The sequence below is a fragment of the Lichenostomus cassidix genome, chromosome 3 (assembly GCF_008360975.1).
Source record: "Lichenostomus cassidix isolate B80296 chromosome 3, HeHo_3.0, whole genome shotgun sequence".
Classification (NCBI taxonomy): Eukaryota; Metazoa; Chordata; class Aves; order Passeriformes; family Meliphagidae; genus Lichenostomus; species Lichenostomus cassidix.
The window spans coordinates 46149552-46168978 of record NC_139483.1 but is presented as its reverse complement, the minus strand read 5'-3'; the positions used below and the strand labels follow the sequence as shown (position 1 = coordinate 46168978).

Sequence of the window (19427 nt, the reverse complement as noted above, 5' to 3'; positions counted from 1 at the left end):
TCCTGTCATAAACAGGGTGTTTATTTGGCATAAACATGTTTTCCTTCAGTAGATGTTCTCATTTCACTGCTTTTTGGTCCCTCCTCCCTCTTATCCATCTCCCCTCCCCAAACAAGCCTGTTTGCTCTGGCCCACGTTCTGGCTTTCCATGTATGTACTTCTTAGAGCTATCCAAACCAAAGATATCATTGAAATGCAAGGTCATGTTCCACAAATTTTTAGTAGGCATCCCTGTTAAAATCTAACTGCCAGAAATAAGTTGCTAATGTTTACAGTGACTCTCCACACAGTAGTCCTGTGTTTCAGGCATGGAAATGTATTTTTCTCATCTGGAGCTGTGAAGGTCACAAAATGAACGTTTGCCAGGGCATGATTGCAGAGTGTTGTGAAAGAGCACCTTCCTTTTGCCAGTGCCATTTCCACATTCATTTATACTTTAGTAGGAGAAAAATTCAGTTTGTCTTCCTTTCAGCTTCTGACCTGTTTGTAAGATCCCAGATTATGTATGTTTTGGCCATAACTTTGGTGGTTTCTAAGTTTTGAACTCGTATGGTTGCATTGTGTGCTGTAATCTGCATTGCCATGTGCAGATGGAGACCCATCTGTCCTGCTGAACAAACAGGCCTGTAGCATCCACATCTTTTTACATGTTTGAGATTCATGCAGTTACATGAATTTCACCCAGTGGCTGGGAAAGTGAACCCAGCTTCATATATCCAATAATCAAGACCTCTTTCCTGACATTTCTGATATCTGCCAGAATAGGAGGAGGATATGCTGGAATACTCAGCTTTGTAATACATTTTTCAGATTCTGAGAAAGAAAAGTACAGACCAAAAACATTGTAATTTTGGAAGATTTTTCTAAAAATCTTATTCTGCATGGAAATTTATGCAGAAAGTATGCATGCTCTGCTAGTGCCTAATATTTAGATACACATGCAGGTTCATCAAATATATTTGTTACTTAAAAAGTCTGTTGTTCCTCCTTAGCTATTACTGTTTTCATCTTTTTGCTACTATTAAAATATGAATGTATTTTTACTTAATTTTACAGCCAGCAGAGCTCTCTAGCAAAACATTTTTCTCTTTTCACTTTCTGATGTCAAATACAAAGGTTTCTGCCAAGGCGTTAAACTAACTGATGTGCAGTGACCGATAAATTCTAACTTTATAATAAGTGTCAAATCCTTCCAACTTTTCTTTGTAGTCACTCCATTAACAGGAATCCCAATGGATTCCTTTGGTATTCACATGCATATCAGAACTAATTCTCTGGGAATTTTAGGGCAATTCATCATTTTGCTCTGTGTTTTATGATGCCAAAAAATGTTGCATGCATACATTTTAAAATGGAAATTTAGGAACATACTTCACAACCAAAAATAGGAATCTCAGATAACTTCTCTTTTCATTAGACTGTTTTATTAAATCTTCATTTTACTTCTACCCTTTATAAATAATGGGTTGTTTACTTTCCTGGATATCTTGTGGAAAAGTCTCTGGCAGTAGTGAAGTCTTAGGGGAAACATGTTGTGACTTTTTACCAATAAAATGTTTGGGGAATGGTATTCCTGCAACATTTGTGTTGCTCACAAATTTTTTTCTATCAGAGAAGATCTGTGGGATTATACAACTGGAACATTGCATTTTGCATGGTAATAAACACAATTGGTGTAAAGCACTCTTCATGCTGGTGGTTTTTTTAATTGTTAAATTTGTAATAAAATGAGAGAGGTTACTATGAGGTCTTGGTTTTAAAAATGTTACTGACTTAACAGTTGAGAATTTGAGAGACTTCTGAAAACTTGAAAAAAAAATTGAAAACTATATATTTTCTCATTGCTCACATAAGCTGTTTCAAATATGCTACCCATTAAAATGGGACATAGTGGTACATAATTGAAGGCTTATTTTAAATTGCATTGGCTTATTGTTTTTTGTATCAAAGAACTGTATGCTTTTTCCTACATGTGAAGCTAAAATGGCACTCCACGTTTGTCTAAACCTGTGAAAATTAACACTGAGTCTTACTCTTTATGCATCAGAGTGAAATACTTTAAAAATACTGTTAGTTATGAATGCTTTTCTTGTTCTATTTTATTAATAATTCTAGAGATCTTTTAAAACTTTTCAGACAATTCCTTTGACTCCCTTTGTAAAGGAATGCTTGACTTATTAAAGTGGAGCTAATGTTTTGCATATGAATATTTTTTAACCACTCAAAAACAAAATAGAAATGCAAAGCACACTTCTGTTGATTTTGTGTCAGACTATATAGAGTTATTTAGAGAAGTTGGGGGGGTCAGTTTAAAGAATAAACAAAATGCCATGGTTCAAAATTTATCTTCAGATTAGTTATACTTGTGGTTTGATGATATCTAAAGTAGGTTTTCTTGGCTGTTATTAGTACAATAGAAAAATGAGGCATCTTCTCTTTTTTAAGTTTTGCCATGTTTTTAGTAGTGCTTGAAGAATAAAGGAGTATGATGGAGATAACTCTATGTAGGGATCAAATTTGAGGTAATATAAATCAAATATACAATCCTTTGTTAAGTTATGGCATTTACTTACATCAAACATGAGTGGTTACTGTGGGTTGTGAGATACTTGCTGTCTTTGGCTTGGGTTGATTTATGTATCTGTATTTCTTTTGACAAAACCTATGCTTTCTGCGTTGCCCGCATGCATAAACTCAAAAAAGCAGCTCTCAGCCACAGACACAAATGATTCAATCATTATTTTCCACTACAACTTTCTGGCAAGCTGAGGTGCAAATGTAAATGTTTGTGGTTTTGTTCTAATTTTGAAGCTATGGGGCTTCAAACCCCAAAGCTGTCCACATCTAGTTAGGAGGGTGCACGCTGCCTTTGTGGAGTGGCAACTGTGTAAAGCTATAGCTGCGCTCTGTCTGGTAACCCAGCAAAAGCTTTTGGCAGGGCCGTAATGAGTTTGTGTCAGCTATCCTTGTCTCTAAGATCTTGTGGGATTTTTTCTGGTCCTTCATCTTTTTTTGAACATTTCGCTTGTTTTCATTTGGAGCATAGCCCCTCATGCAAGCCGAGGGCTGCCGACAACTCTGCTGTCAGTCAGGCAGGCTGGTGCCTGCAGCTCTGCTCCTCTGGACACGGCAGCACTGGTGGACTGGGTCACTTGTGAACAGGTCTTTCTTTGTAGCCACGTGCTCGCTGGCACTGGGGCCACCCACATTCTGTGGGCTTTAATTGGGGTGCTGCATTCGAGCTAATTTTGCTCTAGGGACAGTCAAAGCCTTCAGCCCTGTAGAGACAGCCTTTAAAAATAGCACAGTGAACTGCATGCCAGCATAAGCAAAAAATGAGTACTTGTTCAGCTGTGTTTGATCCATTGGCAGTGCCATTGCTATCGTGCAAACAGTCCATGACCACATGTCTGAGGACTTCATGTGATCCTCAGTTCTGTCTGCCTCTCAGCTAAGATAAAGTTCACATGATATGTTTGGATCTGGAGTATTTCAGACAATTTTAAAATCATTAATTACCTTCAAAAATTACACCTATTTTGGAGCAGGTTTACTTTATGAAATAGTTTCCAGAATTGTGAGAGGAGATGGACTGATAAATAGACAGTTTTCATATTGTTCTAGTAAAATGATACTTTACTGTGTTGCCCTTCTATCATTACTGTTTCCACCTTCTATATTCTCAACTAGCAAAACTTATGAAGGAATAAACAGACTTTGGCTGGGGAAGATACCCCAGAGTGGAAATGTTTGGTAACCCTTAGAGAGGGATGTTAGGATTGAGTGGCTGGGATTCAGATGTCACATTGTCTCTTTGAAAATCATACAGGTTCTCTTATTGCCCACAGAAGTGAGCAAATGAAGGGTTTGAGTTTTGAGGATACTTTATCAGTTTGGTGTTCATTTTTTCCCCCAGCAGTGCAGCCCTAGTTATTCCTACTGGGTGTGCAAACACTGTGAAAGCAGCACACAGCACATGTGGGATGAGCAAGCACACCCTCAGCTGCCAGAGTGTCCAGTTGCACAGGGAAATTTGTGGAACTTGTGGTACAGGCAAAGAGTCTGGGTTTCTTCCCCAGCTTGGTTGGAAATGATGGATGGCCAGGAGGTGGTTGGAGGAAGATGTAGGCTTTCACTGTGAGCAGATAGCACTGTGCCACCAGTGGAAAGGCAGGGTAACACTGTTGTGTTCTCAAAGGTGCTGGTTTTTCCCCAATGTGAATTATACACTTGCTTAGCAGTGTGGGAAGTTGTTTGTTCAAAGCTCTGAAAAGTCTGAAGTTCCCAGATGTGTGTTTGTATAAGGACCCCAATCTTCTAATGCTTCAAACATCTCCTGTGTGACATCTTTGGCAGGCTGAGAGATAGGAACTACAGTAAAAAAATACATAAGGGGGGGAGAACGTGTAGATATATATTTAGTGTAGTTATTTTGCTTCTGCTGCTTCAAGAAGTGACATGCAAATTGCTTTCCGCCTGTCCTGAACACAGTAGTTTTGAGAAAATGCAAGCTGTTCTAAATTTTGGGAATGTGAGCTCTGCAAAATTTTATGGGGAATCTGCAGAAGTTTCAGGAGATACCTGTTGTGCATGCATGTGGAATTGCACTTTAAAAGGGTAGAAAGTGGTTTTCACAAACTCTGAGGCTTAATAGGATTTCACTTTTATTTAAACTGGAAGGTTTTTTCCAATTCTCTGGAAGTGATACTTCATTAGAATAGATCTACCTCTTAAGCATAGTCCAGAACCCTGAGAATGGGACTACGTGCTTATTTCCAAATAATAGCAGCTTCAGTAAGGTGTGGTTACTAATTAAGAGTTCCTCCTAGCTCACATGCTATAACTCAATATTGCAATTTATATATCTTATTAGCATAATTATTTTTACTTTATTTTGCTATGGCTTAGCTTTTTCTTAATGATCAAGACATTGTTTTATATTTACATATGTGCATCTATTAACAGCATCAATGAAATAATTGTCTGCAATGTATTCTTGTTTTCTTCTCAGGACAGGCACAGAGAGTAGGTTGTTACCTTTTAAAGAATGCATACAGTAACATACCTGCTCTTTCATAAATTAGACAAATAGGGATGCAAGATTACTCCATCCCATCTTTTGGACCTATTTTAAGTGTACATATTGTATGTGCCCCTGCCTCACCTCACAGGTGCAGCATACATATTTGATGTTTAGAAAGATTTCTCACGCCACTTAAAATCCAGCGTATTTACTGTTTTATTTTGTTCTTATTTTCTTAAGTCATCATTTTCTAAAGTATAAATTTGGATTGTAATTAACAGATTGTTACAATTAGATTTCTGGCTATGGCCATTTTATTAGCGGTGTAGCAATCCTCCCTTGCAAAGCTGACATTTGGGACTTAGCAAACCATGTTTCCACCTCCAGTCCATCTTAAAAGACCAGCTGGCAGAGTGTCCTTGTGGGTGTCATTGCTTGCAGTCTGGCTGATGTGGCTTATAAGCAAGAAACTTAGTGCTTTTGGTTGCTGTTAGTCGTTAGCAGGGCTACTCCTGGTAAATAAGGGCAGTGAAATGTACGCAATTACTGGCTCTTGGAAGAGTGGGCAGATGCTTGGGAGAACCAGATGCAATGTAAGAATATGTTGGTGGGAGGGAATTGAGGCAGATAGTGCCTGGGGATATGTTGTTCCACTGCTGTGCATTCCTGTCTCTGCCTTCTTTCTCTCTGGAATTAACAAGATCCCACCTGATTGTGAGAGCTGTTGTGGTACTGCAGTTCCCAACTGTTCTTGCTGTTAGTGTGCTCTTGGGTAGGGATGGAGAGGATGACCTGAGCACCATGTGCTGGATGTTCTGCAAGGAGGGGTTTGCCTTCAGAGTTGTGGTCCTACCTTTAAATTAGAATTTTAAAATTGATAAACCTATTTTCTTTGTCTCCCCTGTAGGACGGGTCACTGGGAAATATTGATGATCTGGCACAGCAATATGCAGACTACTATAACACCTGCTTCACAGATGTGTGTGAGAGGATGGAAGAGCTGCGCAAGCGGAGGGTTTCCCAAGACCTTGATTTGGTATGTAGAAAAGTTACAATTTTATTAACAAATGATTGCCATTCATGCTCCAGATGAAGAATCAGTATTACAGCTTGAAGAGTTGTACCCAGGGAAATGACTGTATGTGGCTGTGTTCACGCACACAAACGTTTCAGCCAACTCAATTAAATGCTTGGAATTAGCTGGATTCGTTTTTTCTAGGTGTTTGTTATGATTCATTAAGCCTTGAAATCTGCATTTCTTATTTCTTCTTTAATTAGAGTGCTTTTTGTTTGCATGCATTTGGTTGCAATCCTCACCTCGCAGAGGCAAGATACTGTCTGACGAAAGCATCATTTCCTTGCTCCAAGATGCTCCAAGTGTGAGCACAATGAAACTGTATTGGTTTTCAATTGCACTGTACAAACTCTAAAGTGGTGCTTCTCAGAAGTCCAAGGTACAAATGCTGGTTCATCCAAATGTAAGCAGTTCTGTGAACCCCTTTTCATTATTATGCATTGTAGAACCTGTAGCAGGTGACATTGAGTTACAGAGTGTTTGAGGATGGAAGGGACCTCAAGTGGTCTCTAATCCAGTACTCAGCTCAATGCAGGGTCAACACTGAATTCAAACCAGGTTGCTCAGGGCTTTATCTGATTGAGTGTGAAGACCTCCAAGGCTTTGCAGCCTCTCTGAGAAGCAGTTAATACTGCTTTGTGCTATTCGTAGTGAACTTCTATTTTTAAATGATGTTTTTTGACATCTTCCTTATGGTCATTTTACCGGTTGACTATTTTTCTCATGCCACACACCTTTTTGATAACCTCCCCATCACTGTCAGGAGATCTTGAAACTGTCTTTTCTGACAGCTGAATCTCCCAACTCTTCTTGCAGGGCAGGGGCACAAGTCCTTGAGAGCACCTTGGTAGCAGCTGTATCTGATGACGTGGATTTTTTAAGGCTACTTCCTTTTTGGGATTCCAGGATAGCAACTGAGAGGCTTCCAGAGCTTGTAGATACTCCAAACTTCAGTTGCGCAATTAATGGCTGCAGAATCAAGACAGGGAGTCATCTCCTCTGCCCCACTGAAAGTTGTTAGTTCTGTCTTTATTTTTAAATGGAAAAAAAAGCTAATGTATTTTGCAGATCTGTTGCTGCCAAGAAGTTCCAAGAGTTAAACAAAAGGCTGTTGCAGGAAATTCTTTTGTGGACAGACCCTTGAGGCTTCTGTGCTGAGAAGCTGATGGCACAGAATTGTGGTTCTCATGAAAACCCCCATGCCTGGCAGGCCTGGTATTCTCGGTAGCTGTTGGCAGCAATGAAACCCCTTTTCCTGGTGCTCTTGGAAGGCAGCTTCTGTGCTGGGTAATGAAGTGTGCCTTATGGTGGGAGAGGACTCCCTTCCATTTAGACAGATGGGCCTAATTTGGCTCCCTTCCCTTCCAAAGCTGCAGAAGCCAGGCTAGAGAAAGCCATGTGAGCTTAATTAACTCACATCAAAGGTGCGGATCTTCACGCTGGTTTAAATAGATGTGAGCTAACCCAAGACAGACCAGCGAGTGATTCATTCTACTTGAGAGAAGGTATAGTCAGAGAGAGTAGCTGTGTGCAACAATATCCTGAGAGTCCTCTTCTGTGTCTCTGATACTGAGTTTGCTTACTCTACTAGTCCAGTGATGACTTCTTGAACTGTCGGGTCAGAGAGAAGACAATGCAATTGAAAATTAAATTAGTACTCCATTTTTGCTACAGCTGTCACTCCTATAATACAGTTTCTGGACATAAGATAGCCATTCTGCTGATAACATATGAGGCTATAGATGTTAGCTCACTTGCACAACAACAGCATCAAAACAGTGCTGACTGCAGCTGAAACTTGCTCTCACCAAGAAGGAGGCAGGCTTGACTTAAGTACACAGGGAGGGACAAATGGCCATGTAGACCAGAATGTAATTTCAGTGTGATAGAGTAGTATGCCTGTTGATGATCTGCTGTAGAAACAGGAGTTGGTTTAAACAGCAAAGCTGCTGAAGTTACTGCAGAAGTGCTAATATGAAAGACAGAACAGAAGAGCAACTCATTTGTTGTGGTGTGTTTACTCTCTTTACACCTTGAGGAAACATAGTGTGTTGGCAGAGGCTTGGGGATAGTGAGTGGGGAGTAATATGGGGGGGCAATGCCAGCATCTTAGCATATCCCAGGTGTGCTATGATAGCAAAAAAAACCAAAAAGCAAGCACCAGATAGCAAATATATGTAGCTCCAAAATTATTATGCACCAGTATTGTTGGGCTGTTAGTCTAGCCTGACTTTGCTCTGCCAACTCTTCTAGCAGGGGTGAGAAGGGACAGTGCTGTCTATTTCCAGCAGTGGGGTTGTGCCAGAGCTGGGGGTGGGCAGTGTATCAGCTCTTCCTCCCCTCCCTGATGGGCTTCTTCTCTCTTTAGCAAAGTGAACAGAGCAGAGCTGAAATGCGTGGAGTGTTAGTGCAGATTTTCAGGGGTTTGCTGGAGTGACAGTTACTGAATCCATATGAAAATGCAGCATGAGTGCATAATAATGCTTAGCAGAAACATAAAAGGCCAAGGTTAGGTTGTTCCTTTTACTGAATGCTCTGAACAAAGAGAGAGAGCAGGTCACCCCAGGGGTTGAAGCGTCCTCTAAACCCTGCACAGAGAGGCCCTGTCAGGAGGAGCAGTGTAATAACAAAGACATGCCTGAGCTGGCAGAGCTTTGGCAGGAACATGTATTTAGCACCGACTCGCCCAGATTGCCCTTTGTAGCACGTCCACTGGAAGGACAGAAATATGAACTGTTTATTGCAGCTTCTGTGCACTTTGAAATAATTTTAAGCTGTTTGGGTGCAGTGTTGATATCTTGATTGTGTATTGTACTTTCTAATCAGCTCCCCAACCTTTCCTATCACACCATGACCATTTCAGTCTAGATATCCTGCTCTGAAGTTGAATTTAAAAAAAAAAAAATCACTTGGTAAAATTGTTTGGGAAAGCAGCATATCTTGTAACAAAACAGTGGGTGCAGATGGAGCTGAACACAGAGTATTTTTCCAAATGGTAATGCTGTCAAGGATTATTAGTCGTCCCTAAACACGATAACTGCTTTTTGTGTTTGGAATTTTGCCTATGTTTTTGTAATGGAGAATGTGCTTGGGTTTGGACACTAATGTTTGTGAACAGCATGGGAGTTGCCCACATTTCCTAGCATTTGGCCTATTCTTGTATACCATGTGGGTTTTTGGCTAAGGAAAAACTGCAGGTGGAGTAGATGTAGTGTTTTTTCAGGCCCATAATGAATGTAGCACTGGTAGTATTGAAGTGGACATCTGCTAAAATGCAGTTACAGCCAGAGAAGTGACTCTGTGAGGATGGTGTTTTGTAATTGTTCACATGACATCCTTGTCTTTAAACTGGAGAGATGTGAATTCATGGTTATATAAGAAATTGGCTGGATGGTCACAGCCAAAGAGTTGTGGTCAATGGCTCAATGTACAAATGGAGATCAGCGATGAGTGGTGTTCCTCAGAGATCAGTATTTGGATTGGTGCTGTTTAACATCTTTGCTGGCTTCATGGAGAGTTGGGCTCAAGTGCAGCAAGTTTGCTGATGACTCCAAGCTGAATGGAGTGGTCAACATGCTGGAGGTAAGGGATGCCATCCAGAGGCATCCTAGATAGGCTTGAGAGATGGGCCCATGAAACCTCATGAAATTCAACAAGACCAAGTGCAAAGTCCAGCGCCTGGGTCAGTGCTGCAGTGAATTAGCTTTGAATTTGATCAGCAGGTCAGGGAATCCTAAGCATGGGCTGGAAGAAGAATTGATGAAGAGCAGCCCTGGGGAGAAGGACTTGGAGGTGGTGGTGGATAAAAATCTTGACGTGACTGGCAATGTGTACTCACAGTCAAGAAGGCCAGCCACATCCTGGGCTGAATCAAAAGGAGTGTGGCCAGCAGGTCAAGGGAGATGATTCTCCCCTTCTACTCTGCTCTACATCCAGCTCTGGGGTCCCCAGCACAGGAAAGATGTGAGAAAACTGGGTTTGTTCAGCATGGAGAAGAAAAGGTTCCAGGGACACCTCACTCTAGCCTTCCAGTACCTAAAGGGGGGGCTAAAAGAGAGCTGGAGAGGCACTTTTTACGCAGGCATGCAGTGATAGGAAGGAATACTGGGCTCAAACTGGCAGAGGGTAGGTTTAGAAGAAGAAATTCTTTGCTGCGAGGGTGGTGAGGCACTGGAACAGAGTGGGTGCCCCATCCCTAGAAGTGTTCAAAGGCAGGTTGGATGGGGCTTTGAGCAACCCCATTGCAGCAAGGTGGAAACTAGATGATCTTCAAGATCTGTTCTGACCCAAGCCATTCTATGACTTGCTTCCTTTATGTCTCTGGGGTCACATTTACCTGGCTCACTGACAAAAACAGGTTTGCCTTGCCTGTCAGCAGGGCAGGACAGCATTGATTTAGCTGTGAAAGAGCAAACTGCATTCTGTTTTTTCATCCGTCACTGACAGTGGCCAGCTAACCGCTGCTGCCAAGATCTGTGTTGTAGCTGATGATCTTGAAGTCAAAGAATGGCTTGAGATTTTGTGATGGACTGACAGCTGTGGTTGGGGCACTGAGAAATTACATCCATCTTTTGTCTTGCAAATTATATAAAATTAATGCCACTGAAAAGCTACGTGGTGTAGTAGTATACTTTTTTCCCACATTCATGCAATTAATTACAATGTCTAAAAGGGGAAGTGTTCAGAATCTCTCTTTGTACACTGCGATAAAGTACGATGCATGTATTTGGACAAATTAACTTGCCATGTGTTTTTACAGTACCTGTGCATGTACACAGACAAAGACAGAAAATAGAAAGGAACATAAAACCATCATAAGCTTCTTGTTCTGCTTCCAACATCTATATAGTCTTCCTAAGTCTTGGCTGTGCATGGTTTTAAAAGATGCTCAAGAACCAGTTGTTTGATTACAGATGGAGTTGACCATCTAGGTAATGTCATCACATATAAATGGTATGTCCAGCAAGAAAGAGTGGAGGAAAAGTAGAGTAATTAGTAATTTGAGTGATAGAGTAATAAGGCTTTAGCCTATTTAAAGGTGCATTTGTGAGGTGGCAGTATCATCAGGCTACTTGAGATACTAGCCAGCTTTTGCTGAAGGAGACTAAAATACCTGAAATGGTTGCAGTCAGTGATTTGATGTATATTTAAAAAAATCTTCAGGGGAGTTAGCCACCAAAGCTGCAGTTGGGATGCTGAATGTGTTTGTGGAGTCTGCCTGTGTCTACTCTATAGCTGATGCTAGCCATGTCCACTATTCTTCACATCTTACATTAAAATGTCAGGATCCTAGAACAGACTGCTTCTCCCTGCCATGAAATGATGACGTCTTCTTTGCAAATTCAGTGCTGACTGCTGTTACTGTTGTCCTGGGAGGACACCTCTGTATCTCGCTGGAACAGGATGCCACTGTTTTGTTTTGTCTTGCTGGCTGCAAGAGGCCCTCCAAAGGATAAACAACATCTGAGTTGTATTAAAAAGGTATCTACAGCACAAAAAAATAAAAACAAACAAAAAAAAAAACAAACTGGAGAACACACGGATAAGATTTCCTAATTTTTGAGAGTATTCAGGCTTTATGGGGCAGAGATGCAGAAGAAAAAGTAACAGTAGAAGGTGTGGACTTTCAAGCATCATTGTGGGCATTTTTTTCTCAGTATAGATTGAACTAGAGGAGATTTAGCCTGAATATGAGGTGCATCAGGTAGATTTACATAGAAAATATTTAATGGAGATTTACTGTGTGTGCATTCTCAGTCTCTCAGTATTTCAGGCTTATCTTCATAAGATAAATTCATAGTGGCGTTCTCATCATTAATGGAGCTTTTCAAAAGTAGACACCATGGAAATTCTGGAACAGACAGACTATTTTTAGTGTCTCATATCATACACCAAGACAGCAAAGGCATTTAAATACAGAGCTAGCATTAAACATGAAAATAAAGCAAGGCTTGTTCCATATGTAGCAAAGTGAATGCCATTCTTAAACAGTTCTTATTTCACTTAGTACTAGCAGACTAAGTAAAAATGTCTTAACTTTCTGCAAGCTAATGATCTCCTGCAGTCTCACCACTGTTTTTATTGGAAAGCCATTTATGAATAATCCCTTAGGCAAAATCGGTTCATTTGCAGGCTGGAGACTCAGCAGACTCTGCAGATGTGATGGTTTGGGTGACCTTATCTTCCTTTCATACTTTTCGAGGATCCTTGCTTTTTGGAGTACGATCTTCTGTTTAACACTTCTGGTCTTCTGAAGTATTTTTGACGATGTCTGTGTTACAGGAAAAATAGATTGTCTAAGGTAATTTTTTTTTCTGAGCTGGTAATACTGTTATGAACAAAATATCTATGTTATAAATAGAAAAGATAACTCACTTCTGGCAGTCTGACTGGTAATTTTGGAGGGCAGAAATTCTCCTTAGGTTTGTAAGTGTTTTTCTAGGTATTCTTAACCTTCTAACATAATTTGTAAAAGTTTTCTTGTCCCTTCACATACAGCAGGAATTTTACTTTGAACCTTAGATCAGTTGAATGTATTCTTACTGTGCTCTTCTTTCATCCCAGAAACAGCACAGATCTGCTGAAACTGACAGACTAGATTGTATTAACTCTGTGATTTAATCTCATTGGAGCCTGAGGACTAGAGGAGAGGGGTAATTGATTGACTAACTTTAGCTCCCTTTGAGTATTTTTTTTTCTTTTTCCCCTTAGAATTTAAAAGTGACAGCAAAACTGGAAATGTACAGCATCATGCTGGTAAATTTCATTGCAAAGGATACAATTGTTAAAAAAGACAGCAAATTAAATTGTCATTAAAGATGCATCTCTGAGGAGGAAAAAAACAAAACAAAATTCAAACAAGCAAAAATCACAGAAAAATCAAAACTAACAAACAAAAGCAACTCAAACCCACCCAAACTCTGGTGAACAGTTTTGGTGATGCGCAGCATTACTTGCTGTTCACATATTACTAGATGTCCAAAATACCCTGCTGAGTGGCACTACTCTGGGAAAGACAGCAATGTGTATTGGCTGTGTTAGAAGAGTGTCAGACTTTTGTAATGTGGTAGCAGCTAAACGAACAGAGGAATGAACCTATAAGATGTAATGTCTTCCATTAAGATTACTCTTCTTTGTCTTTGCATAGCATCAGCTTGATTCCCCAGGCAGCCTTTCTGTGCTTTCCTTCTGTGGTTCCCCAGCCACTGCTCACCAGTCCATCTATGTGTGTTGAAGCAGCAACTTCAAATGCCAACTAACTGTAACACTCGCTTGTGCTTCTACATCCCCAAGTTGGGGAACAACAGCATGTGTCCTTGAGGAATAGTAAGGATATTGCTCAAGACAGATGTCTTGAAGTTAGTTGAAAAACCTCACTTGTAAGAATCATAACAGCCTTGCAGGTCATCAGGGAAAATAAACAGGTCTTAATCAATAATAAATCAAGAGCATATTGTGATGAAAATGAGAAACACATCAGGACTATTTGTGCACATCTGGATGTGCTTTGGAATGTCTGTTTCTCCAAAGCAGAAGGATGCCCTTCCAACAAAGATGCCCAGAGGAAGGCAGGCCTCCATCTGTGAATTCAAAGGGACTGATTTCTCTTTTTTCTTTTTTGCTGGCCTGGCCCCTGCTCTTCATGATGTAGATTCTGATGCTCCACAGCTACTCTCCTTTGATCTTTCCGTGCTTTATCTTCTCTCAGTGTTGTGTAGGTTTCCTGTTTCAGCAGCGTCGCCTTAAGCACACAGAGAAATATTCCATTTCAGACAAGATGCTCTGTGAATTTTGTGTTTGAAGGAGAACTCAAGCAGTTTGAAGACACATGATTTCTTTGGTGAATGATCAATCTGTCTTCCACGAAATAATGAAAAGGAATGGCTATCAGCTGGAAACCCCTCTTCCTGACCTCCTGGCATATGTCATATCCCTCTTGATCTACATTTTTACATTTTCCCCAATGGTTTAGATTGCAGCTTTATCTTACATAAGGGAGCAAAGTAATTCAGGATTACAACATCCAGATTTTCCCTGATTCTAAGGCTTCTTCGGTTGTTGAAGCAAATAGAATTGGGAAAGGCAATAATCCTGTAAAAACATACATATGAAAATGAATGGGTAGTATTTTCAAAAGAATTCAATTTCAGTTCCTTATCAGAGGGATAATTTCTTGCATTGCTGGTGGGCATGATGAATAAAATCAGTCATGGATTAGAAACTAATTAAAGAAGAAAGACTTGAAATGATTAGCAAAATTTGGAATTCATAAGCTCATTATGAAACACATACTGGTAATTTTTTGTTTATGTCAGTGTATTTTGCCTGTTGCTGTTGAAGTTCCTGATAAGACCACAATTGTAAATTGTTTGATTTACAATTCATGTGAAACTAGTAGCAGTAGGGTTGTGTACCCTGGTGCACTTAAGGATATAAAACTGATAGTAATAACATCATAGCAAATCAATGGTTATAGATGTGGAAAAATAGTCAAGCTTTCTCTTGTATAAGGCTTTATTCACAAGCCATCCAGACAAATTAGGAAGATAAAAAAGCTGGGAAAACAAAATCAGAATTTGGAAACTCTCTTTAAGAGAAAATAGGCTGATAAACAGTATTTGAAAGAAGTCCATCTTCCCTTCCCTTCCCAGGGGCATGCAGTTCAGAGTTCTGTCAGCTCTCTGTCTTGCTGCATCCACAAATCACAGAATCAGAGTATTCTGAGCTGGAGGAGACCCACAAAGATCATGAAGTCCAACTCTTAAGTGAATGGCCCATATAGGGATTGATCCCACAACGTTGGCTTTTTTTTTTTTTTTTTTTTTTAACCAGGCTGTAACCAGCTGAGCTAATCTCAGAGTCATGTTGGCCCAGCAAAGGTTAAGACATAGTTGAAGTCCATTTTGACAGAAGAGATTTTAAAGTTTTAAAGCATATGCCTGGTGCTGAAAGTCACACAAATGAGAAATACAAAGGAAGTCAGTCATCAGAGTAGCTTTATTTTGTTCATGTGGTTAACTATTGAAAGCTACATAATTGGAGCCTTCAGTTGCTAGCCTACACAGAAGCTCACAAAATGTTTTTATTTCTCCTTTGTATAGCACTTTCTACCCTCAAAACCCTTTGAAAACATTAATTAGCCTTTGTTGCGTCCTTTGAAGCTGGTAATTTTAGTATCATTATCCCTATTTAGGCCTCGCCTCCCTGAGATCCAGCTGCTGCTGAAGATTTACCTATGTAATTCCCTAATTCTTCCTCTGTAGCTAAATTTGCAACAGAGTAGCCCGAAATGTATAGTAAGTTCAGAGCAACTTAATAATGCATAGCAGTTTATCCCAGTGTAGCTGTAAACAAATACTGGCTACAAGAGCCAGTGAAGCAGTGCACAGCCAGTGGGTGACAGACACTGCGGTAGACTTGCAACTCAAGCCTCAAGTCCAGACCATTAGACAGGACTTGATAAGAACAAAATTCAGATGTTCTTTAAAATTATGCCAGACTATTACAGTGTTCTCATCTGGCAACTTTCCTTTGCAGCTGGAATGCGGAGGTGTGGTGAAGAGTCTAGCTCTCTTGGTCAATAGCTAACTACCAGCCATCTCTCCTTCCTACCATCCTTCCTCTACTTTCAGTAATTGTCTGACATATGGCAGGGTTAATAGAAATGCAGAGGTGCTGTGGAAGAGACTCTGATTTCTTCAATGTGTTAATTTCACTGGCATAATGTCAGTTGGTGATGACTGAAAAAATGCTCTTGTTAAACTCTAAATGAGATGTTTCATTTTGAACACCTGTGGGAAAGCATGAGAAATGAAGGGCATGGTGTGCAAAGTAGTAGGAGGTGGTGGTTTGATTCACTAGTGTAGAAAACCAAAGTTTGGTTCTTCCCTCTGCCTGAGGAAACTTGAACTCTTATCTCCTATCTTGAAGCACAGCGCTCCGCAATTTAATATTCTGTCTTAACCTTATCTGCTGATCAACCCTGTTCACATATGTAAACAGTTCCTTGTGTAGCAATGGGAATACCAACGTCTCATCTTCCAGGCAGGCATCTTCAAAAAGTTAGTGAATCTTTTCTTTTTCACTTGCAGGTTAAAAAATTTAGGTATTTTAAACATGGTTCAACAGGAATGGAGTAGAAATGTGAATCTTAGCCCAATTTTTTTTGCATATATTTTTATTTTTATATGATACATTAATATATTAAATAATGTAACTGTAGTTAAAATAATTATATAATTATAGTTATATCTATATATTTTTAATTATTGTACATATTTTGGTTGCGTCACATCAGAATGATACTCTGTAAAGGAACTAAGCTGCTGACCCTCTAGCAAAATTCAAATTAATTTTTCTCGATAGCTGTTTTTCACTCTGTAGCTAGTTAGGATAATATTTTGCTTGTAGGATAGACAATAGCAGACAAATTATCTCACTTGATCTCTTTGTCTATGATTAGCCTCTCAAGTTAACAGCAAAACTAGAACTTAGCTTAATGCCAGGCTAGATGAGCATTTGGGGGGATTTGGTAACTTTATTTGTTTTTTCTCCTTTGTACTGAGTTATGTTTACCCTTAGAGGTTTAGTTTTGTTATGGCTTTCGAATAGCAGGTGGTACCTGTAAACTCACACCTTTGCTCTTGAAATATATACAGCTGTTTTGTAGCAATCATCTTAATTTGCTAAGAAATGTTAATGTTTTTCAAATTTTCTTTAAACAGCGTAAATGGAATAACACCAAGAATTTTATCAGCTCTAAGCATGTATTTGGTAACATGGAAATATGAAGTATCTCATAAAGCTTTCCATGACTGAATGACAAGGCATATTTAGACATGGAACACATGTTGTTAAAAACATGTCTATAAACAAATCAAATACATCTTTTTCAGTGTTTTACATTTTGTCTAAGGTAAACAGTTTTTTAGAAGCTAAGTAGCCGTCAAGTTTTCTAACTGAAATTTTGGTCTGAACGTAGTAAAGCATGTTAGGAAGAAAGAAAGGTGAACGTATATTTTGGCAGTTGGACTTGCCTTTTTGGAGCTTCAGGCTCAGTTTTTCCATTCTTGTAGGTTCTGTTTGAGGCACAGGAGGTGATATGTGCCCAAGGAAGGAGCCTCAATTTTTGGGCAAAAAGGGTGGAGCAAGGAGTTCAAGAGTGTCTGGAGCAAGTGCCCCAGGAGCTGGATCTTCTCACTGCGTTTGTCAGGTGGAAGAAGGGGAAAGAACGAAATCTGGTCATTGCTTGCTTAGAAGGGTAAGGAGTGAAATAGTAGAAGATTCACTGACTGCATGATTAGAAAACTAAGCTGGAGTAAAGAAAAGCAGGTGATGCATTCTGATGGCTGCAAAGGGTGAAAAGTGCCACAAGGCAGCAAAATATTTGTGTAACGTGAGCCTGAACTGCCTGCATGGACCAGGATATTGTAGTAGTGCAATACATTTTATGATAATAATTTATAACAAAAAAAAAACCAAAAAAAACCACAACACACTAACATAGCACAGCTGGTCATATTAAAGCACAAAAAAATGTTGCAATCTACTAAGAGTTAGAGCTAGAATGGTTGCCACTGCTTGCCAGAAATGTCTCCACTCACCAGAGCACTCTTTTTCTGTGAATCTGTCATGGTCACTGGCCATAATGCAGGCTTGATTTGATGAGGCACAAGGTCAGAGGAGGAGATTTTGAATAGCAGTTTTGACCTTTTCATTATAGGTACAGCAGGAGAAGCAGTGAGCCACAGTCAAGCCTCTGATTGCCACTACAGTAGGTTTCTCTGGAACTTTGCAAGCTCCAAGATGAAACTAATGAGAAAAGAGAAATAAAAGAATTGAAAAAGAAAGTTTCTTCTTTGAGTGTTTTATATACCTGAAAACACCTAGGGGCAAAAGAATAAAATTGAAATTAGCGCTATCTTAGTCCAGCTTCACAAAGTCACAGGAATTAAAACTGGTAACTTTTAAGAATAAACTGCAGAAGTTCTGTGAAAAAGCTAAGAATATAGAAGGTATCTATTCTATTATAGGTTTATTTGGAGCAGTGGAAGGGCATGAGTGTCCTTAGGGTTTACATCCTTAATGCATTTCTTCTGGTCTTAAAAATTACAAAAATAGAAATACCTTCCTGACCACAGTTCAGTCACTAAATGGAGAAGAAAGCAGGAAGACATTTTATCTGAGTGAGTGATACCAAACATCACAATGAAGTTGAAGGGGATGGGCATTTTGCCAAAAGTCACTTTCATGGGAAGCATAGCGAAGTATGGTGGGAAACACTCAGTGTTTTCCTCTATGTCTATGCTACATTCAACAGGAAATATTATTGTTTTCCCTAAATAGTGCTAACTCAATTGTCTTCTCAGTAGTGATGTATCAAGATTCTTCTGACTGAAACTATTTAGATTTCTAAAACAAGCATTATTCTATACTGGCCTTTGTTGACAGTAAAAACGGTATAGTTAGGGCAAGACACCACCACTGGGCTGATAGTAGATTACCTGTTGTGTTTCCTTTCAGCCTTTGACATAAATGGCTTCTTTAATTCTTCCCTATTGAATCTTGAGGTCCTCCTAGCACTGAAGAATGCTTTATAAGTCATTGTGATTGAGATACTGTGAGGTGATTCCTTTGAAACGATATTTTTGGTTGCATAGTAGCAGCTCTTCAAGTATGAAAGCTGTCTTTAGAGATTATTACAGCACTTTTCAAATCTCTACCTATAAATTTATGGACTCTCTTAAAAAGCTAGTGTTGAATTTTTTTCATGATCTCTGGGACATGTTTGTATTTTTTCCTCTTATCATTTTATGACCACAGTCCTTTTCACCCTTTATCAGTCTTGAAAACAGGAATATTTTCTGTATGAGATCAGAAGTTTGCCATGAGCTGAGGCCTAACAATTTCCTTCTTAAAAAAACAAAACTGAATTTAATCTTACACATTAGTGCCATTCTGGTTCCTACTGCTAATGCAATTCCCTCTAATTGATCTCTCTTACCAGAGGAACATCTTGAAAGTTAGCAAGTTCATTTAATTTCAGGGAGAGATATTTTGTCAATGAGTAAATCCTAAAAATTTGGTGGCAATGTTTATCTAATGCCTTTTCCATATAAATGCATATTTTGTTATGTTAATGCATTAAGTAATGCAACATTTATAATACGGAAATGCTGACCCCATAGCACATAGATTATTCATGGCTCAAACCCACCCAAAGTGAAATGATACAAAATGAGCGATGTTTTGTCTCACCTTTTTAACTGGAGGGAAATGGCACATTTTTTTCACTTCACACCTAATAGAAACACCAAAGGAGATTGGGAG

The 19427-nt window shown here is 39.4% G+C and overlaps 1 protein-coding gene across 5 annotated transcripts in view; it reads left to right on the top strand.

Moving 5' to 3' along the window:
* LOC146439628 (SAM and SH3 domain-containing protein 1-like) overlaps positions 1–19427 on the top strand; it is a 531074-nt gene that overhangs the window by 425978 nt on the left and 85669 nt on the right. For all 5 annotated transcript variants that reach the window (XM_085055592.1, XM_085055595.1, XM_085055594.1 and 2 more), the window contains exon 2: positions 5931–6059. In XM_085055592.1, coding sequence (XP_084911718.1) covers positions 5931–6059 — 129 coding nt within the window. The remainder of the gene's footprint in view (positions 1–5930; positions 6060–19427) is intronic.